A 24,093-nucleotide genomic window follows, 5' to 3' on the forward strand; every position below is an offset into this window, starting at 1 on the left:
CCTCCCAGGCTGTACCCCGGTTATTTAGCAGGACTGTGTTAAGGATGGACTGAGAAGGGGGAGTTTATAAAAGATCCAGACAGAAGTGTAACTGTGTTAGTCAAGACTGAGAGGACAGAGGAACAAAGAGGAAACCATTTCTTTAACCCCACGATGGGTTACAAGCTGTGTGTGTTACTGCTGCTGAGCGGCTATGCTTTGGCTCGTAAGTAGGAATCCGTTTCAATTTTTTTTTAAAAGAAACCAGATAATAGATATATATATATATATATTCAGGCTAAATGAGATAGTATTTTGTCATCATTTGTTGTTTGGAACAAATTATTTAGTGAGGCAGTTGTAGTATATAGGCCTTTTTTACAGGACACATTTTGACTTGTCATTAAATTAAATTAAATTAATTAAATTAAATTAAATTAATTTAATTAAATTAAATGTGTTTTTCCTATTGTGACAAGACAAAATGTATGCTGTGAAAAAAATGATTCGGCCATATTTATGTTAATTATAAAAACTGTATTTTTCCTACTTTGTTCTTATTATTAGTTCCTACTTGTGGACGATCACATGGAAGCCATTAGGATTATATCTATCTGCACATTTTCATGTTCACTATTATCCTTACATAACATTTTTGATTAAAACAGCATAAACCTCCAGCATATATATTACTAATAATATGTTGTGACTTTGCCACAGTTATGAAAAACAAATAATGTCTAATAACCTTATGATTCTTCACTTTTTTTTTTGCTTTTCAGAGCAGGACAGTGACAATAATGAGCAAACTTCGTGTCAGTGTAAGTTACAATCGACGCACCAGTTACATTCATATGAAAAGTATCCACAACTTCAAACTTCAAACCATCAAAATCCTTTTCTGATTGTAATTAAGTTGTTTTAATTTGCAAAGGGAAAAAAAATAAGAACGGTGCAACAAATTTCTATTGCATGTTTTTAAGTACGCAACAGGCATTACAAAAAACTGTGGACTTTGGCAGATATTGAAAGAGCTGGGTTTGTATGTGCATAGGGTAGATAGAGAAGGGGGGGACTAGATGGTATTTTGTCACAAATACTCATTGAACTGATAACAGATCGATGTTAGTTCTGTTAAACTAATAAACACATGACCTGTTTTCTGGAGATAGCAGCTAAGTGAAGGACTTCGTGCTGTTGTGGTTCAGTACAATAGCTGTTGTTCACTTCGAAATATCATTTAATCCACTGCAGGGTCCAAAGGTCAGCTGTAGAGTGATGATGTAAACCTTGACTCCGAACTCATGAAACAGCAGCACACATGACGATTCCTATACATTTAACATTAGAACCTCATCTTTAAAATCATTGATATCATTGTGACATCATTATTTCATTGCAGTGGCATCCAGATTCAAGGCCCATAAAAAATATGTCTACCAGTACACCACAGAGAGCAGGAATGGTGTAGTGGGTACTGCCAACCTGAGGAATGGGCCTAAAGTCTCTTGTCAGGTACATGTCTATGTTTCCCACTTTGTCACTTGGTCACTTGATAACTGAATGTTCTTATCTGAGCTTCCTCTCTGTCTCTTGCACTGACCCTGATTCTACTGTAACATATCTGCAGGTCGAGATCGAAGTCCCGCAGATGTGCAAATTCATCATGCGCACCAAGGGGTGTGCTCTCAGTGAAGTGTCTGTCATGGATCCCCAGGGCCAGCCGGTGTACAGGCCGGCCCCTGGATCTGAGGCCTTCCAGGCTGCCATGGATAAGTATGTATCATACCATACCATCTGATATGATGGCTGTTTTGTAAGTTAAGGCAATTTTTTTTTTTTTGTGTGTGTCCATGCTGAGCCATGACAAAGCAAAAGGGGCAAGAGTAAAAAAAAAGCAAACTTTAAACTCAATACAGTCTCTATTAGCTGTTCCAAAGTCTATTTTAAAACCAGGAGTTGGTGAAGCATTTTTTAAAATCATGGCTGTCAGACAAACTGCCTGAGGACACCTTTCTTACTTCTGTCAGCTAAATACAAAGCTCCAGGTACCGTAGCCGTTAATTGTCAAATGACAAGGTTCAATAAGGATATTTTCACAGTAGTTCTATTTGTTCTATCTGTATTACATATTTACATTCAGAATATTGAATAGTTATATGAAGAAATATCAAATATATTTACCATATGTGTTTGAATTAACCCAAACAACAACCATTGCATTTTGTAAATTCATGAAATTGCCTTGCAAAAAAAAAAACACATTTTAAGTTAATGAATATTCTAGAAAATAATCTGATCTGTTTAAACTGTCACATTTTTTAGTGTGTAATTTCAGCTTTTTTTGTTACTGCAGTATTTAAGGTCAAATACACATATGGCAGACTGCTGTGTAGAAAAAAGAAATCCTACAAAAGAAAGTGTTGAATTCCCACAAAGAGTCATCTCTAAGTTTATTTAAAATGCAGCATTTTGGTTAAAGACCTTCTTCATCTTGGCTATGAATTTCTAAAGTTGAATTCTACTGAGTAATATTAATATATAATTTATATAAGACACAAATTAGTTTTGTGCTTGAGAACTTGAAGAGGAAAATTACGAAAATAGAACGATACGATACGATGCGATACGATGCGATACGATGCGATACGATACGATACGATGCGATACGATGCGATGCGATGCGATACGATACGATACGATACGATACTATACGATAAGATACGATATGATGCGATACGATACAATACAATACAATTCTATATAAGTTATTCTCCCTATAGGCAAATTTGGACTTGAACTCAAAGGCTGCGAGCACAAATGCCCTCCACAGTTACAGTAATACAAACTACAACTACATTTACAACAGACCTTAAACATGTCTGGTATTAACTTTGCCTGAGTCTATTTGTTTACTGTGTAACATTCCTGAATGGTCTGACTGTTCTTAATCCAGGAACTCACTGAGGTTTAGCGTGGAGCAGATCACCAATATCCAGCTGTACCCCGATGACAACGAACTGGTCAACATCCTCAACATTAAGAGAGGAATAATCTCAGCCCTCATGGTGCCTATCATTGAGGAAGGACCGAGCACCCTCATGGTTGGTATCTCCCTGCTGATGCTCTTTTGATTTAAATACATTTAGAATCTTGGAAGCCAAATCCCTCATTTGCATTTTTCTTCTTTCCAGAGCACAGTACATGGCCAGTGTTTAACAGACTACACAGAGAATGCCAGAAAGGACATCGCCACAGATGTGACCCTTTCTAGAGATCTGTCGCAGTGTGACATGTTCTATGGCAGAAAACAGGCCAACAGTCCTCTGGCGCTTCTACAAAATCTGGTGAGACACCAGGACCTGTATTTAAGTGACTTTAATATCAGTGTGCAATGAATGTAAAATATGACCAGTGGTCAAAAGAGAGAATTTCAAAAAATTCGAATTTTCTGGCAATTATTTGATGGTTCAGACTTTACAGGGTTAATAGCAACTCAACTATTACATTAAGATAGATTCACTGGTGTAGCATTTAGCTTCCATGTGAGATGAATAATATATAGTTCCATTAGTGTGAAGTGCTTTGCTATGTTGGTGTAAAATTTCTGACATTCTGGTGAACGGGTGGCCAAAAGTAACAAAAAAAAAAAAAAAAAAAAAAAAAGATACTTAAGTGCTCTCTAGTTTTTAATTTTTCCTGACTTGAAAATAGGCTATATGTTAAAATTCATAAACATGTTTATGTTTTATTTCAGCATCGCTCCATGTCTAAACTGATTACAAGTACCCAAGACTGCAACTACCAGTTTGACAACAAAGGAAAGCACATCACATCTGCCATGTGCACAGAAAAACACATCTACTTGCCCTTCTCCCATGAGTAAGACATCATCTGAGTACATCTTTAAAATGTATGTATATAAGTACAGTGTTATACATTTTGCTTCACTGTCCAATCTGTCCGACAGGGATAATGGGATTTCATCCGTGGTAACACAGGATCTCAGCTTTCAAAGTTCCAAAAGGATCCCCAACAAAGAATTTGGTAAATTATCATTTCAAGCATGTCTGCTGATCCTGACACATATAATGTTGCTTCACAGTTCTTATTGAGAAATGCTAAACTGACATGCTGAATTTGCATTGCTACAGATGTGAATGTCAGAAAAATCAAGCCACTCAACTTTGAAGATCCTGATGATAAAGCTCCAGTCCAGACAAAAGACGCTGCTCTGAGCACCCTGCAGGACCTTGTGGCTTTGGCAGGTACAGACCAGGGTCAGAAGAGGACCAGCCTTTTCCATAAGCTGGTGTCCAACCTACGTGCCCTGAGGAACGAGACCCTGAGCCAGACAGTCACTGAGATGATGGATAAGTCTGTCTGGCTCACCTGGCAGGCCCTCTTGCAGTGTGGAACCCCAGAGTGCACCAGTGCCATCCTCCAGACTATCAGGAGCATTGATGGGGTGTCACTAGAGGTGGATGCTCTTGTCTATGGGCTGAGTCTCCTACCTAACCCTGATGCTGCACGGGTCCGAGACATGCTCAGCACGGCTCAATACAAACAGAGCAAAGCAATCATGTATGCGCTGGCCAACACAGTTAAGAAGTAAGTAAATTGGCATGTTTTCCCCCTTAAAACCTGAGATTTGTAGTTGTCAGACATATTTTATAATGTTACAATGTTTACATGTAGATGATCTGCTGAGTTTAATGCCTAATTGCAAACTGTGTAACTACCAGAGGTGACCATTAGAGGGAGACATTCACAAATGTATTTTTTTTAAACAATCTTTATCCAAACCACCATATGATCATATCTTGTCCACAGGTTCCATACAGGAGAAATTACTCCAGAAGTCACAGAGGTGTCAAGGTTCATGGAGACACTCTTAAATGACTGCTCAGGAGAAATTGACCCTGATTACGATGCTGACTTTCCCTCTGACCCTCATGAGAAGTCCTTCCTTGTACTGAGGGTACTAATAATTATTCAATCATCTCACAAACTGTAGTTTTAGACTCTGTGAGAAGTTATCTCCTACCAGGGAGTCTGTCTCAGTGTTGCAATGCCCTATGTTAATAGTTTTTTCCAATCTTCAGGTTGTTGGTGTCATGGGTAAAGCCATGCAAGCAGTCAGCCCTGGCCTGATTTCTTCTATTTTGAAGTGTGTTAAGAGAAATGACATTCCATTATCAAACCAAAAGTCTGCCATACAGGCCTTAAGGTTGATGGAAATCAATGATGAGGTACAGTAACTTTACACACACACACACACACACACACACACACACACACACACACACACACAAACACACACACACACACACACACACACACACACACACACACACACACACACACACACACACACACACATTTAACATGTTGTATTTAAAATTGACAGCCTGACATTTGAACAAAGTCACACACAAGCAGCAGCAACAATATCACTGGATAGAAGATAAATGATTGAAACTGGAATATTGCCAAAATGTACAGTATGCATATTTTCATGCATATACTCCCAGCACTAGTCACAACAAGCTGACTTAATTTTATCATTTGGTTGATCACAGATCAGAAACGTCCTCAAGAATGTATACAAGGATGTCCAGAGCCCTGTTGAGAAACGACTAGCAGCCTACCTGATTCTGATGAAGAATCCAGACTTTGCCCTGGTGAAAGACATTGTGAGCAGTTTCGAGTATATGGGGGACGTGGAGCTCATGACTTTTGTGGCCTCTCACATGAAACACATCCGAAACTCCAATGAGCCAGAAATGCAACAGTGAGTAATTGCACAGCAATAATGCGTTAATGCATGTTAGCCAGCATTTTCATAAGGTGGGGTTTTCAGCTTGTTATGGACCTCTTCTGCCCCCAAGTGACCAAAAAAATCATTCAATGCGTTCCCTTTAATATTAGAGATATAAATTGAAGCCAAAGTAGAAGCGTTTACATTGGGTTAAGACAATGGTGTCTCAAACATTACTCGGCATGGAAAAAAAGGACACAACCTTTTTTCCTACAACCTCTTCTTAATTTCAAAAGGGAAAATAAAATAGTTGTTTTGGCACTGTGTCATCTCACTAAAACCTTCTCTGTTTTCCTTACCAAAGACTCAGACGGTATATTGACACAAACTTTGAAAACGAGATGGCATTCAAGGACGCAGTCTACGGTGGCAAGTCACGCAACTACAAGATAGACACTCCCTTGGGTTCAGTGCAGAGCAATGCCATCTTCGATGCCACTAACACCTTACCCAAAGAGGTGATGTTGGAGGCCACTCTAAAAGTTTTGGACTACAACCATAACATCTTTGAGGTACGTTTTCAATAGACTTTTTTTTTTTTTTTTTTTTACACGTGGTGAGGGCACACAAATTTGCCTTGTCAATAGTTAAAACATCTAAAATTTCTCCCTTCAAGATTGGTGTTGAAGGGACAGGATTTGAACCAACAATTGATGGTCTTTTTGGAGAGAGGGGTTTCTTTGACGAACCCATCTCCAAAGCCCTGTACTGGGCAGGTGAAAAATCTCCGATACTCAAAAACATTTTGGAGAGAATCACACCCAACAGACACAGAATGAAGAGACAGGTGATATGATTTTTGAATATTTCAATACATAACGTGCTTGTAATGCCACCACATAAATAAAACCTTATCTAACTTGTAAAACTGTGCTAACATGAAATCAGCTATTAAATTACCTGGATACATTGTTTTTGCCAGTTGCTATGACAGCTTGATAGCTTGTGCATGGCCAGGAACTAATACATACATTTGTAATATTTCTCCAGACCTTCCAGGATTTTATGAAAGATGTTGACGTCCATGTCCAGACACTGGTGAAATACATTCGTTCACATCCTAACCCTGAAGCTACTGCCTATCTTCGGCTTCTGGGAAATGAGATAGGATACATGAAGACCAGCGAAATGAGAGAGATGGCAGACACTCTATTCATGTACTTCCATGTTTTCACGAGGATTCTGCCTGGCAAGGTCAGATCTTTTGTTTTCTGACGAGAACACTGCAGGAAAGAAAAACTCAAATACTTGTGTCCTTTTACTTTAGTTGGAGATTAGAAATTACAAATATAATCCTATCTGTAACTGATAATCTACCTCTAACACAGATTACAGATTTTTTTTTAAAAATAAGACAACTGGTCAAAAGCCTGTGAGGATGCACTTAGCTGAATGCTAATGTCAGCATGCTAGCACAATCACAGTAAGAATTCACACATTATGATGTAGATAATGTTTGCAATACATGTTAACATGCTGACATTTATTAATTAGTATTAAATACAAAGAGAGCTGAGACTGATACAAATGTCACTCATATTGGACAGACTGGACTACCAAGGCACTCTAGAGAGACTGTGAAGAAATGTCTATACAACATTTCATGGCAATCCAACTATTGCTTGGATATTTCAGTCTAAACAAAAGCGGTGGACCGACCAAAAAAATGATCAGCATTGCCATCACTGGAGACATGCACCTTGGCTAAAAATCATGCAGTTACCATTAAGTTATACTGGTCATGAATAGATTGTGACTATCTTTTGTATTCTCTTCTTGGCCAGACTTTGGAGTCATTTGCATTTCCTCATTTTATACATGTACATGTACAAAAATGTTACTTTTTTCCGTACTGCTTGTGTACTTAATATTTATTGCTCTTTCTATTGATGCTCTGTCTATTTTGATATCCACTTCCTCCTGCAATAATGTAAATTTCCCAACTGTGGGACTAATAAAGGAATATCTTCTCTTCTCTTCTCTATTCATATAACATGTTTGTTTATTTCCAATAGGCCTTTTCTGCATTGAGATCTAGCACTGACAATGATGTCTTTGCCCACTACATCTTCATGGAGAATGCCTTTTCACTACCTACTGCCTCTGGCTTCCCTCTGAAGTTCTCACTGGCTGGAGTGTTTGCCCCTGGTGCCAAAGGAGGCATGACTTTCACTTCCAACATGGTAAGCTATCTCCTCGTCATCTTATTTTACATACAGACTAAAGTTATGGAATAAAGTCACAGTACTGCTATTTTGGGCCCCAGGTTTCTAGCCCATGCGAATGACTGTTTAAGGCTTTATTTTGTTTTGTTGTATCCTTCTCCCTGCAGGGTACCCTGTCATTTATGCCTTCAGCTGGGTTAGAATTCATTACCCAAATGGGTGTTCACATTCCAGACTATGTGGACGCTGGGCTTGAGATGCACACTAATATGTACCACGAGAGTTCCCTCAATGCTAAGGTCACCATCAACAGTAACCAGATCAAACTGTCCATCCCAGCTCCTAAGTCAAACACTCAGTTGTTCAGTATTAGGTTAGTAGCAGCTGTCTCATGTGATACAGATCTCTTCCCAAAATGACATATGACATGAGTACAATATTGCTTGTGTCATGTTGTACTCTTATCACTTCATAACTCTTCTCTCTTAATATAGTAACAAGGTGCTGTCAGTCTCCTCTGGTCAAACAAAGATAGTGCCATCCCTTGTGGAAGACCGGACTGACTCAACTGACTGCCAGCCCCTATTCAATGGTCTGAAACTCTGCACCATAGTCCGTTACTCTAATGCGACCTCCATGGACCAGGCTCCTTATTACCCTCTGACAGGAGAAACCACGTAAGGGGAAGCCACCGTAGCAAATTTAATTGGAAACCCACTGGTGGTGTGTTATCATGTTTGGTTTAGTAGTCTCTCTGTGGCTAGTTGACTAGATAAACCCGATTTAATGAAACAAGTTTTGTTTTTGTAGGTTTGCAGTTGAAATCCAGCCCACAGGGGAAATTTCAGAGTACACTGCCACCATAAGCACTGAAACTCTCCGAGAGGGTAAAGACAGTCGCCGTAAAGCAGAATCTCTGAAGCTAACCCTGAAGGCTGAAGGTACTGTCATATGATATTGTGTGTGTGTTAGTGTGTATGTAAATTCAAATTGGCTGGTAAGGTAATTTTAATTCTGTCTTTTCATTAACTGTAATCACAATCTTTCCCTAACCTTAACCATACCCTAGTTGCAATGCACAGATATTATAGAACAGAAATGTTAGAAACATTGACATTAGATGTAAAAACATATTACACCAAGGTAGGTAGGCATGTACTTGAACTGTAAGAGTCCAGAATGAATGTTCCACAAGACTGTCCATAATTATCCCTGCATATATTGTGTAGCAGGGTAAAGTAGACCAAATATGCATTTATTATGTGTATAAATCACTTAGGGCATTGATAAAGGCACCCATGCTAATAGATCTAGAGGCTGTCAGTTGTATAGTTATATAAAGCACAGACTAATTAGTCTAATTTCTGATTTTACTAGGTGATGATTCAACAGAGGCTACAGTATCTCTGAAATACAATCCCAATAAGAATATTCTCACCACTGAGGTTGTCATTCCCGACTATGATGTGGAAGCTGGCATCAAGATGGCTGTAACTGACAAAAATGATGCTACAGGAATGAGGATGCGAGGTATCACCATTGATATCACCAACAAGAACATACCGCAGATGACCTTGGTTGGACGCACAAGGTACTTGTCCTATAATTAAGCCTTACATTTTTCCTAGTGATAGATAAAGCAACAGTTTCAGTTGTCCAGCCTGGTTTCTTAAGACTATTTATTCTTAAATGGTAATGAGTTGATCAGATACATTCCTTTAAATGAGGAGCATAATTAAACTGAGACACAATCCAAACAGTTACAGTATTTTAAACCTTTTTTAAATGTAGACTTCAAATGATGAAGGATGCCATGCTGCAACTCCAGATGATCATTCCCTCTTTAAAAACGGATGCCTCTGTCACTGCAACCCTGAAGAATGATGAGGGTATACTCATGGACATAGACACAGTCATCAAACTCCCTGAGACATCCTTTGAACAGAAAACCTCCCTTAAATATGGTAACTATTATCTATCTTTTATGGCTTTAGTGTAGAAGATAGATTCAAAACATCCATTAATTTGTACATTTGTGGGTTCATTTGGACTTTCTCTTAAAGATGCTGACAAGCTTGAGGTGGAACTAAAATCAGACCTGAATTCAGAGATTCAGAAACTGATACCTAATGTAGAGGATCGCCACAGGCAGCTACAACAACTCATTGATGATATCCTGGACCAGAGAGTGGCAAAGACTGATATGAAACTGCGTCACATAGTCACCAAAGGCATTGAGGTAACTTAATATGACAGCATATGTATTACCTGTGCCAAGAAGATTGGGTTTTCAGTCCCATTGGTCTTTCTGTCTGTGTCTTAGTTAGCATGATATTTCAAGAATTTGTGAATTTTGTTTTGCCCATGAGACAAAGATGAACTAAACATTTTTTTGTGTGGATAGTGTCATCATCAGTCTATGACATATACAACATCATTAAACAGTTGCTGCATTTACTGCCAAATTTAGGTGAAAGATGCACATATCAACAATTACGCAATTTACAAAATGTGTAGCTTTGTCTCAAAGTAGTGTTGCATCATGTTGCTGTACAGTGTGATGAATTGGAATGGCTATAACTCAGTGGTCAACTCATTGGAAAATTTGCACAGTTCATTTCACTTTCACAAATGCATATTGTTTACAAGAATAGGTGTTTCACAAAAATCACCATTGTTGTCTATTGCTTTGTATATTGTGATTGTAGATCCAGATCCAGGTGCAGACTTGAGACATATACTTCTCTCTGAGTGCTTTCAAACTCAGTTTTATTTTAAAGTGAGATTGAATTAATCTGCTTATCACCCTGTAGGCAGGTAATATTTGGCTGGACAAACTGACAGCAAGTGTCCCAAGTCTTGCAAACCTGCGAAGTAAGAGGAGCCTCTCAGATCTCACTTTGCCATCCCTGCCTGAGAAACTGTTCCTGCAGTCGTAAGTATTAAATATAGAGGTTTATAACATAAGATTTCACATAAACCTTAACCCACCTTTCCACTATACTAGTTGTCCTAGCCTCTGGTTTCCTTTGTAGTATAGTTTTGAAATGTAATTTCAGATGCAAATTTTGAAAGTGGAATGATATTGACTATCCATTTTTACAACAGTGACAGCTTGTTCCGATACCAGTTCAACAAGGAGAAGATGGCTATCTTACTGGCTCTGCCACTGGGAGGCAAAAAGTCAAAAGAACTGAACATCCCCAGTACTCTATCTACTCCTCTCATAGATTTACCTGCGATAGGCCTATATATCCCTGCCAAAAACTATCCACTACCATCATTCACTGTACCACCTTCTTTGGATTTCACGGTACCCCTTCTTGGTCTCGCTGAAGCATCCACCAAGCTCAACAGCAACCTCTACAGCTGGGAAGGTTCCATCTCTGGGGGCAACAACACTGTTGATGTCCCCAGCTACATTGCACAGTACAAGGCCATGGCCCAATCACCTATCAACCTACTGTCCTACAAACTTGAAGGTAAACTTCTTATTCAAGACCATTTATTACCAGTTTTTGAAGAATTGCTTTGGCCTATGTTTTTTCACTCTGTAACACTGATGTGAATGGTAAGACTGTAAAGACTCAATGTGTATCTGTTTCAAGTAGATCAAACTTTTGTCTACTGTGAAATTGAGCTTCAGCTACATCTCTCTCCGTCTTACATATATTGACATTGTTATCATTTCTTTCTGCCTGTTTAAAGGAACTGGGATGGTGTCAGGAAGAGCTGATGATAATCTAAAGTACCTTCTGAATAATTCTTTCAGCCATAGCCTCATTGAGACAAGCTTTAGTGTCTTAGAAACCTTACGGGTGACAAACAAACTCAATGCAATGGCCAACTACAAGATTGAAGCCTACAGTCCACTAGGCCTCCAAGCCTCCCTCTACTACTCTGCTCAGTCAACTTCCACTCTAGATTCAAGTGAAGTTACAGGTGACGGCACCTTGGACGGAACACTTACAATAGGTTCATTGTATACTAATACCTCCTACACCCACAACTACAACGTCCGTCCATTTGAAAGAGAAGGAAGAGGAGAGTCCACCCTGCGCTTCAACTCACCATTCATCCAAGCTAACAACATGATTAACGGAGTCTACGCAAACTCCGAGTTGAACATTGTTTCCAAAACAAATGTTCAGAATGATATCCTCAGGCATGTAGCAGAGCTTAAGTATAAAGATGCACAACTGACCCTAAAGTGCAATGCTGATGCCACAGCCATGGGTAAATCACTCAATAACAAAGTTGAACTTGGTGTGTCCAGCCATATGGCCATCCTCAGGATTGAGTCACAGGCAGATGATGACACAAACAGGGCATACTCACTTATAACAGGCTCCCTGGATTCAAATGGACTTGAGTTAAACTCAGAGGGTTCCCTCACCTTTGAAGCAGGTCGTGGATTACACAAAGCATCTGTTATGGTTGGCATAAATGGTCTGACTACTAGCGGGACTAATAGCATTCAGTGCAGCCCTGTGACATTTGAGAATATTTACAATGGTGCCATAGACAAAAATGGAGCATCCCTATCCTCTAAGACCAAAGCGATGGCTGACGAAATTAGAGGAGAGCTGAACATCGACGGTGAAATCACAGCTGAGGTAGCCTCTTTAAAAGGTGTCTTTAAGGGCAGTGCACATGATGCAACCACAAGGAACAATATGAATTTAGTACTGAACAAAAGGGCTTTGACTTTTACTAGCAATAACATGGGAACATTGAACAAGATGAAAACAGAAAATAGCCACACACTGACCCTAACTCTGTGGACCTTAAACCTTCGCTCCAAAACTGACAACTTCATCTGTGAAGATATTCAATATAAACATGACACCAAGGTTGATATGAAGCCATTTGTTATGTCATTAGATATGACAAATGACCTCAATTTTTACGATGTCAGTTTTAACAATGAAGGTCACATGAAGCTTGAGCCAATTAAGGTGGACCTGAGTGGAAGTATGAAGGGAGCTTATGGGCAAGAACACAACATTAAACATACATATGAAATTAGCTACAATGATATGGCTGGTACTGTGAAATTCAGCACTTCTGGAAATTTAATGGATGCACAGCTGAGTCACAACTGTGAAATTGAGTTTGCTGGCCTTTCCTCCAAGTCAAAATGTGAAGCACGAATAAATTCTGAGCCTCTACGTTTTGACAGCACCATACGAACCATGGCATTGCCATTCAGCCTCACTGTTGATACCCTTGTCAACAGTGATGGAGAAATTAATCTAAATGGGAAGCACACTGGACAGCTGTACAGTAAGTTTCTGGTTAAAGCTGAGCCCCTAGCTCTTGCATACTCACATGACAGCCGTGTGTCAACCACACATATGCTTCCAAGTGGGGAGTCATCCACTTATTTGGAAAACAAATTTGATGCTCTCCTGATACCAAATGAACAATCTCTGACCTGGAAGCTAAACTCTAAGATGAACGAACATGCTTACAACCAGGACATCAGTACTTACAATAATCCTGAGAAGACTGGATTAGAATATTCAGGAGTAATGTTGACAGACGTTTTCAGCAAGATGAGCAGAGACAAGAGATCAGTACCAGAAATACAAGAGTTCAGTATGGTTGGTTTCCTCAAGTATGACAAGAACAGTGACTGTCATATCATTAATATTCCATTTATCGAGAGCTTTCCTGCTGCCTTTCAACAGCTCAAGGATATACTTGTTCAAGCCTTAGAATCACTGCAACAGTCCATTGACAATCTAGATATTACTCAGCTAATCACCAACTTCAGAGCGAAGTTAGATCGGCTACCAATGCAAGTGAGTGATTTCATGCAAAAAATGGACTTGGAGAACAAAGTGAGTCAAGTAAAAGCAAAACTTGATTATTTGATAGAAGAGTTTGCTATAACACTAGATGACTTGGAGATTGCGGTGAACAACTTGAGAGAGAACTTGGAAAGTACGGTGATGGACATTGCCACCAAAATTAGAGACCTCATTCTTGAAGTCAAAGACTATGTCCAGACAGGACGCCTTGCTGATAAGATAACAAATATACTTTCCCAAATTGGAAAGCAACTCAGTGCATTTAATGAGAAGTATGAAATCAAACAATCACTTATTAAAGCACTTGATGCCATCCAGGATATCATCAGCCAGATTGATTTACAAAAGATCACAGAAAGCAGTGTTGCATGGCTGCGAGAACTTGATTCTAGATATGGAATCTTGGAGAAAATCAAAGAAATACTGTCTGAAATGAAACAGGCTATTGAGAACTTTGACATCAAAATGTCCCTCCAAAATGTGAAAGATTACCTTCTTTCAATTGATGTGGCCAAGTATGTTGAGCAGCTTTCATATCAAATCCCTTCTTCAGAGATTCAAAAAGTGATTGAATCTATGAATGATGTTATTGTCAACTGGATTGATGAATATGAAGTCCCCAACAAACTCAATGCAGTGTATTCCTATATTAGGGATTGGCTTTTGTATTATGATATTGATGATAAATTCAAAGAATTAATGGATGATGTAATAGTTCTCATCAAGGAATTTAAAATTAAAGAGACTGTGCAGTCAATGGTAGATGCTCTGAAAGCGATTAAATTTGAAATTGTTCATGATAAAATAATGCAATTTTTGCATAGTGTGATAAATCAGCTCAGAGCAATTGACTTTAAGAAAAGCATTGAAGAACTTAATGCACAAATGTCTTCAGTGATTAAGTCATTAAAGGAATTTGACTATAGTGCATTTGTTGAAGATACCAACAACAAAATTGCTCACCTAACAAACTATATCAATGGGCAGATTAAAACATATGAGATTGTGCAAAAATGTGAGGCTATTAGGGAGTTTTTCAGGGAGATCCAAAGTGCCATTTTCAACTATTTGGACAAACTCAAAAACACAAAGGTGGCAGATGCTCTAAAGAAACTGAAAAATGTGATTGATACTACATTTTACAATGATATCAAATTGAAAGTGCAGGATATACTTGAAGACATGAGACAAAGAATTCTTGATATGGATATCAAAGAAGAAATGTACATTTACCTCCAAAGAGCAAGTGAATCCTATAGCAATGTGGTCGCCTACATCTCTGCAAAGTTCAACCAACTAATAGAAGGGATTAGCAGAGTGGTGAAGGAAAACGAGACTTTGAACCAGATAAAGCAGGCTGTAGATGGAGTTCTGGATGCATTGAAAAGAGCTAAGATTAAAGTTCCCACGTTTACGGTACCTCTTACTGATCTTGTCATTCCTACATTTACAATCAAGTTGAATAAATTGCAGGAGATCAGCATACCAACTAAAATTTCAATCCCTGAAATCACCATCCTCAATTCCTACACAATCCCTGGTTTAACAATAGATTTTGATGAGATCAAAGCAAAGATAATTGCAATTATAGATGACATCAGAAAATTTGAAATCCAAATGCCTGATCCCGAGGAAATCTTTGGGGACCTGAAAGTTCTTTACCTATCTGAACTTCCAGATTTCACCTTTCCTGCAATTACACTTTCTGAAATCAAATTTCCTGCCATCAACATCCCCAAATTGAATTTGAAGGACTTCGAAATCACAATACTTGCAATTCCAGAGATCAAATTGCCTGAGGTTCCCAGCGACATTTGTGTCCCAGTTTTTGGAAAACTTCATGGAGAATTTAGAGTGAACTCTGCACAGTTCACTCTTGTAACTACAGGGAAGATTGAGAATTCAACTTCCACACCAAAAAACCCACAGTTTAGGGCCACCCTTACTTCTCATGTCAAATCACCTATTGAGCCCCTTGAATACACCTTTGAGGCTACTGCTCAGTTGGAGGCTCCCAGACTGAAGAAGTTGCTATTCACAGAAACTGTGAAAGCTACACATATGGCCTTCTCAATTAATCATGAAGGATCGTTGACACTTGCTGGCTCTTCTGGTGAAACCTCTGCGAAGACTACTGCAAAAGCCACAACTCAAATGTACACAGCAGATTTGGTCAACAACATGGCACTTACACTGAAGAATGGTATTTCTGCAATCATGGACACAGACTACAACCATAACTTGGACATCCCATCAATGGAAACCTCAAGTCAGGCAACAATGAAACAGAATATAGCAGCTACAGCGCAATCTGACAGAATTACCTTGACAGGTGAAACTACTGGTAATGGAAAGTGGTCTATTCAAGACTACTCTGATGAAGGCACACACAAAAGCAATGTAGAATTCAACATCAATTTTAGCACTGCCAAGTTAACTCTTGTAGGGGAAACAGACTGTAAGGCCTTGACGTCAAAGCAATCACTAACTGCTGAATCAGTGAGTCTAAGCCATGTCACTGTTGAAGCAAGATGCGAAACTGAAGTTCCATTTGTTGAGAAGAGTGTCACAGTTTTAAATGGAAAAGCTCATATTGGGGACTTAAAAATTGCACTGACAGCCTCTCATGATGCTGAACTCACTGGAAGTACAACTGGATCCATGTCACACTCGCTGGAATTTATGGCCCATCCATTTGAGATTGTGCTTGATGTTAAGAATAAAGTAAACTTAAAGTTATTCTTCCCACTGAAGCTTACTGGTAAGGCGGATCTCCAACATGACTATGGTGTCATACTCAACTCTGAGAAGCAGCGGGCTTGTTGGTTTGCTTTGGCAAGATTCAATCAATACAAGTACAATCACAACTTCACAGCAGAAAATAATGAAATGGACATTTTCTTCCACTCAGTAGCTAATGGAGAGGCTAATTTAGACTTTTTGACTGTTCCTCTCTCTATCCCTGAAATGACTGTACCATATCTAGAAATCAAAACCCCTGAGGTCAGAGACTTTTCTCTGTGGGATCATGCTGGATTCAGTGCGTTGCTTACCTCTCCTCAACAGTCATTTGATATGAACCTAAAGCTTAATTACTACAAAAACCCTGAAATGCACAGCTTTGAATTATACCTTGAACCAATCTACAATGCAATCAGTGACAATGCCAAAATCGTCCAGGTTCAATTTGAACAATTTAGAGACACAGTAGTTGTACTTCTAAAAGATTCATACAACCAGGCAAAGTCACGGTATATCAAACACAAAATTGACACTTCTAGCCTGCCGCCTAGAATCTTCACTGTCCCTGGTTACCAAATACCAATACTGAATATTGAGGTTTCTGCTTTCAAGGCTGAGATGCCTGCTTTTAGCTACATTGTTCCCAAGGAGCTCAGTACACCAAGCTTCAAAATTCCGGCGCTAGGTTTCTCTGTGCCATCGTACACACTTGTGCTACCATCTTTGGAGTTACCTGTCATCCATGTTCCAGAATCCTTAAGTGAAATGAAGCTGCCCACTTTCACACTACCAGCCATTCAGAACAAAATTGTGATTCCAGCCATGGGTAACTTAACTTATGATTTCTCCTTCAAATCGACTGTGATTACCCTAAGTGCTAATGCTGGCCTGTACAACCAGGCTGATATTACTGCTAGGTTCAGCGCTTCCTCAATGTCTGTGTTTGATATTTTTAATGGAAAAATGGATGGTACCACCAGTTTGACAAGGAAGAGGGGACTAAAACTGGCCACTACTGTATCCCTGGAGCATAAAAATGTGGAGGCAAATCACGACTGTGCTGTTAGTCTCACCAAAAGGAGCATGGAAGCTTCTGTAGGTAATACTGCAAAAATTAGTCTACCATTCCTCAATCTAGAATTGAATCAGGAGCTCACTGGAAATACAAAGACCAAACCGAATATTGCCTCCAAGAATAAAATTAAATACATGTTCAACATTCCTGTGATTGAGACTGTAGGCAAGGGAAACCTTGATATGAACTTTGCTGTGGAAGCACTTTCTGCCTATGTGTCGCTGGAGACCTCTTGCGAGGGGGAGTCAGACATTACTATAATGGACAGTTATAACTTTGCTGGAGATTTAAAAAATGAAGCAAATTTCTACCTCAGTGCCAATGGCCTGCGTTCAACTGTCATGACTGGCTTAAAGTCAAACATTGACAAACTGGAGAAACAAAAACGAAGCTCTAATAATAATATCTTCCAGTTTGACATATATGAGAACTTTGCTCTTGAGGTGTCCTTGCATCGTGTATTTGCAACAGTCGAATTCAAAAACAGTAACAATGTTGATTTTGCATCTTTCAACACAAAAGGAGAACACAGTCTTAAAGGAGAACTAGATTTTGTTCCTTTAACAACTTTGAAAACTACATTGAACATTTATGTAACTCAGCCAAGTAGTTTGGGTCATGCTGAACTCCTTCAGAGCATCAACCTTGCCATCAGCTCAGAAAAACAGTCTTTCACCTGGAGTAGTAAGGAACAGTTGGCATATTTCATCCATGCTTGTGATTTACTTGTGTGCAATGATGAGTCTGAGATACGCATGGACTTGACTGGATCAGTGGAAGGGCACCTAGCATTCCTGAAGTCAATTAAGCTTCCAGTATATCAGAAGACCCTCTGGGATGTGCTCAAGTTTGAGCAGGTTACAAATATGGACAACTTGCAATTTCTCAACATCTCTTCCAGTGTTGTATATACAAAGAACATGGAGGGCCAAGAGTATGCTATACCATATAAACTATTTGAAGATGTTATCACTTTTAGCTTCCCTGAAATGAACATCACAGTGCCTTCTTGGATAAAAGAAATTCCACGCTCCATTAGGAACATAGACATGCGACTTGAAAATCCCATTGTCCCATATCATCTCACCCTTCCCCCTGTAATCTCAGTTGCAGCCTTTGATGTGCCATTTACCACCTTGCATGTGGAACCATTTGCAATTGATCCCAAGAATCTTATCATCCCTAAGGTGATCGCCACTACAGCCTTTGACATCACGCTTCCTGGCTTGCCAAAAATGTCGGTGCCCAGTTACAATATTAACACAGAATATCTACAGGGAAAAATGTCATTCCTTTCATTTAAGATGCCAGATTATGAAATCACAGTATCACCTTTCACCCTACCGAAATCCTTTGACATTGGAAAGCACACCATTAGCCTGAATGACATCATGAGTCAGATTTCAAACTTTGAACTTCCAACCATAGTGATTCCGGAGCAAAAAATTGAAATCCCTGAAATTGCCCTCCACCTGCCTGCAAGTGTCTTTATCCCAGCCTTTGGCTCCCTCAGTGCCACTCTAAAGGTTTCCTCCCCAATTTATAATGTCTCAACAACTGCAAGCATGGAAAAGAAGGACTCCAGCCTCCTGACTTCGTTGAATTCCATCTGTACTTCTACCATGATCTTCTTGGAATATGATTTTACTGGTAAGACACTCTCACAGTGTAGACCTTATTCTTAACCGTATATGATAAGAACATTTTGTGTGAACTACTATATATCTATATCTACATATATATCTATGTCCCTTCAGGTAGCACAACCCTTGAATTTATTAATGGAGCCATCAGTCTAAATGGGAAGTGCAACTTAATTCACAGTGATGTAAATGTTGACTGGCAACATGTTTTTGCACAAAATCTGAGGTGAGTGTATAACGAATACTTTGTACTTCTTTAATAATTAGATTGCAAGTCTAGAATTTGTTTTCTTCATCTCATCTTAGTTTCCAAATGGGCACGTTCTAAATATCTGTTTCTGGCATGTTTAAAGTGAATGTATTGACAGCATGTAGTTTTTTAATAAAGCACATGCATACATTAGGCTTTAAAATGTTAGTAAGACACCAGTTTAGGTAAGAGTAAGAGTATGGTTGTAACGGTTCTGTTCTGATCAAGATACTCTGCAGAATGCTGCCCCATGTTTGATCAAGATAAATCTTAATATATTTCTTATTATGAATTTGGCATTTCTTTTCTCAGGATTAAACGTCAAACCCCCATGGCTGATGTCATGTAAGTTTTTGATACTCAAGGCGGATTTTCTGCATATTTCAGCAGTTTTCAAAAGAGTTCTTGTTCATAGAGGCTGACCAAAGATTACACTAAATACTAAATACCTCTACTCACAACTGTTCCTTTGTTTTACAGGGCATCTCTTCATACTCTTAATGTTGACATCACCAGCCCAACATTTGTTGATGTGAGCTTCCGCTTTGCTTCACGCAAAGATGGCATCACTGCATCTATGTCTTCACCGTCTTCTGGTTTCCTTGGATTGAATTTTCAGCGGAGGTCTCCATCACAGCTGTATGGAAAATTGTTCAGTCGTTACTTGGTAAGTAACTCTTTGAGTTCTTCTATTTGCTTAGTGCTGTCAACAGCGACCAATTTTAAAATCTACAGATGGATTGATGCTGCAACCTGACACTATTTTAACTGGTATTCTCTTTTGTTATTCCCTCAACTTCAGTCTACCCCTGACAAGGATACTGACATTTTAACTACCAAAGCCACACTGAGAAACTCTAAGTTGAACCTACAAACCTCCTGGAATTTGGAGGTCCTACATGATGTGATTGAGGGAACCAAAGACAGAATTCCTACTATGACAGACTCTGTGCTTAAGTTCATAAACAAGTATCACATAGCCCACTTTGGCTTTGATCTCAACCGTGGCAGCATGAAGCTGAAAAGCACAGTCTCCAATGCCATAGAGAGAGCCTATCATGAAGGTCCTTTGTCTTTCAACTCACTGCAGAATTCAGTTGAACACCTCGGTGATCAAGGAAAAGACATGTACATGAGGGCTTCTGACAGCTTGATGTCTATGAGAGTGCAGGACGTTATAGACAGCTTCGCTCGTGACGCTAGACAAGTCTTGAAACATAGTGAAGACAAGATTTCTGTCTTGCTAGAGGCAGTCACAAAATTCTTGAGCAATGTTAAATTGACAGTGCCCGGATCTGGAGAGAAGCTCTCGGTCCCGGAGATGTTCCAGCAAGCTCGTCGTTCAGTATCAAGAGCCACTGACAGGGCAATCCAAAGGTTTGCCAGCCTTTTGGAGAAGATTTCTAGATACATCAGGGAAATTGAGTTCACTATCCCTGGAACCAATGCTGTTGTGAATGGAAATGAGATCATTAAAAAACTGGGATCTGTATACGATCAACTAAGAGATTCGTTGCACAGTTGGTCTGATTTGCTTAACAAGACTTTTAACGACCTCTCCCAGGTGACTGACGAAAAAGTCAAAGATTTCATCACCAACCTAAAAGATGAAAATGTGAAAATTGCTTCTCAATTTAATGCCACCCATGCAGAGATTGTGCAGTCTACAAAACAATATATTGTGGAGGCAGGTAGAAGTGTGGCTGAATATAAGGACTTTATCAAACTGAAAGTTCAAGAAGCTTATAATTCTATAAATATGAAGCGTGTGAATGATGATATCAAGGAGTTGATTGATATTTTGCAATCACATTTCTATGGAGGCCTTAATGAGTTCATAGATCTAATGAGGCAGGCATCTCAGAGCACAGCACCATACATAAAAGCAACCAATAAAAAATTGGACATTGAAATTCCTTTACCCTTCTCTTGGAAATCTTTCAGTGAATGGCCAACGCAGTCCAGGCAGTGAAAATTCCTCTCTTGATAAAAGTGGTTTCATTATGAATTACCTAATTTTTAGGTCTTTGTGAAAAATTTACTTTTTGTTACATGATTACCTGAAATAAATGATTACAAGTTATTCTTATGTGTGATTTTCTTTAAATTTGACAATTTTTACAATTATGATGTATAAAAGTGTCATATGTAAATTACTGTATGGTGTTAAAATAAACAATACCAAATACACATTTCTGTGTTTGTCATACTGTTTCAACATTTCCTTATTTAATAAATAGACCCAATTATTATATATCTTAATGACCTATATTTTTTCCATCTTATCCTTTTATTTACATTAACACTACTGTCTGCTGCATGTGAACAATATAAATGCATAACATGATGAAATACCACTTATATGGGAAACTGACTTTATCTGGCAATATATCCTCTAGATTCATCCAGAGTTGTGTGTAAAGTATAGCACGACATCTTATTTTTCAAATGATAGTAAATGTAAATTGCAAAAACTGAAAACCCCAGAGAGTCATTTTTGATTCTGTAAAAACATATTTTGGAAAAAACGGACCTTTTTCTGAACTCCCATGATGGCATAGTGATACTGTATCTGCACAACACTGTATAATACAGGAAATGATATGTATCTCAATTCACTCACTGGTCATCTTCATAAATGTGTTTGGAAAGTCACGGTAAAATGATCCCTGTGGTTTACACGTGTTCCTCGCAACCACTATTTTGTTTATCAAAGATAGCAGTATTACATCATAGCTTAGCTTTTCAGTATTCTTGTTTTAAGAGTGACAGGGGAAATTATAGGTGTCTACAAAAGGGTATTATTAAGTTCTCTTTGTTCCATGTGGTGATACCACATAATCATGAGTCATTTTAAAATAGGCCCCATATTTTTATGAGCAAAATTTCAGGAATATCCTTTTTATCCCTATCAGGTGTGGACAGTAATTACTGAGAGGCTGTCATGACTAAGCCCAGACAGAACAATAGTCATTGTACAATATGTGTACACCTCACATAGAAAAACACTGTCCCAGTCTAAGAGCAGTGGATACATGTTTTTAGTCTCCACTTGCACTTATATTGAATTATATTGAAAAAAGAGCAAATATTTAAATAATCACACAAATTTAGCAAATAAAGAGCACAATAAAAGAGAAAAGACATTTGGGTTTAATTGTTGTGTTTGGGTCTCTCTCTCTCTCTCTCTCTCTCTCTTTCTCTCTCTCTCTCTCTCTCTCTCTCTCTCTCTCTCTCTCTTTCTCTCTCTCTCACTCTCTCTCTCTCTCACCACTCAACAGGTTTGTGTGTGTGTGTGTGTGTGTGCGCGCGTGCGTGCGTGTGTGTGTGCATGTGTGTGCATGTGTGTTGGGTGTGTTGGTAGATGTGAGGATGTGTTTCTTATGGGTAATAGTGGCAAAAGCTGCTGGCAATCATTTTGCTGATATTCATCACCTCTTTTGCAAAGTAACATAAATGCTCTGAAAATAATCACTTGAATCTAACTTTCCTTCACTTTAACTGCACACATTCCATGCTTGCAATAATTACAAAGAATATATACAGAAAACATTCTTCTAACACTACAGTGACCTTTATTGTGAGTTAAAAGTCCACAGACACTGGCATATAGCTGTTATCAACACCTTCTGACTATATCCTATTAGTCAAAATGTCATGTTTTTTTTCTCTCTCTAATCCCTGGTGAAGATCCTGCCTTTGTCACTGCCTTTTTGCACCTGTAGAAGTTCACCATCTGCTCTGACTTTCACTCTTCATTTCAAAACAGAAACCAGTCTCTGCTTCACAGGAACAGTGCAGTTATTTTGCAAAAGGTCAATCAAGTAACTCATATGAGACTCGCACCGAGGTCACCTGCTGTAGATCTGCTGTCATCCTACTCCAGGGAAGATGTGTTTTTAAAAGAAAATCTAAAGTTATTTTCAGATGTTACTAAGGGGTACATTTGGATAGAGAAAATATGATTGTATGGAATGCAAAATATAATTTTAAAAATGTCTTGTTTTGGGGAATCAAATACATTACTGTTTTTTTCTAATTCATTTAAATCCCCCAAAGCTCTAATACCAGAGTCAATATCAGAACACTGACATAGTGAATATTGTATATGGACAACAATTTGGTTTGAATGTTGCATATTGGAACAAGCACTTTATAACAATGCATGTGGACCTGATCCTCCATTATATTATACTAAGTCAGCAGCAAAATAAGTAACACACCTATTACTATATTCCATTGCATCTTAGACCTATTACTTATATTACTATGAAGGAACACTACATCACTTCTTGTAGGCTATTATTGTGGCTGTATTTTTATATTCTATGCTATGTCATGGTGTTTATTTCTTTTTCTGATATAGCAATTTTGATTTATAAGCCTATAAACCATTAATAAATGGTTTATAAAACACAATAACATATTATTATGTATCATCCATATCTAGTGCATTAAAAGTTCATCATCCTTTCTAATACAGTATAACATAGCTCTAATTGAATATAATGACCTAACATCAGTGCTGGCAAGCACTAACATACTGACACCAAGCAGGTTTAATGTTGACCAAGTTCACCATGTTAGTTTGGCATGTAACAT

At 38.6% G+C, this 24,093-nt stretch overlaps 1 protein-coding gene across 1 annotated transcript; it reads left to right on the forward strand.

Annotated features, from left to right (window-relative positions):
* Window positions 1–66: 66 nt before the first annotated feature.
* apoba (apolipoprotein Ba) lies at window positions 67–21,681 on the forward strand. Its single transcript, XM_062440679.1, has 29 exons — window positions 67–205; window positions 762–800; window positions 1,382–1,494; window positions 1,610–1,755; window positions 2,936–3,083; window positions 3,174–3,326; window positions 3,737–3,861; window positions 3,950–4,026; window positions 4,134–4,590; window positions 4,813–4,960; window positions 5,085–5,231; window positions 5,562–5,773; window positions 6,105–6,312; window positions 6,417–6,587; window positions 6,791–6,994; window positions 7,816–7,983; window positions 8,133–8,338; window positions 8,460–8,642; window positions 8,776–8,906; window positions 9,343–9,556; window positions 9,757–9,929; window positions 10,029–10,204; window positions 10,779–10,900; window positions 11,074–11,447; window positions 11,674–19,248; window positions 19,356–19,467; window positions 19,804–19,836; window positions 19,972–20,158; window positions 20,294–21,681. Exons 1-29 carry the CDS (start codon window positions 154–156, stop codon window positions 21,461–21,463), a joined length of 13,224 nt encoding a protein of 4,407 aa, XP_062296663.1. The 5' UTR covers window positions 67–153; the 3' UTR covers window positions 21,464–21,681.
* The last annotated feature ends 2,412 nt before the right edge of the window (window positions 21,682–24,093 follow it).

The sequence above is a fragment of the Scomber scombrus genome, chromosome 19 (assembly GCF_963691925.1).
Source record: "Scomber scombrus chromosome 19, fScoSco1.1, whole genome shotgun sequence".
NCBI lineage: Eukaryota > Metazoa > Chordata > Actinopteri > Scombriformes > Scombridae > Scomber > Scomber scombrus.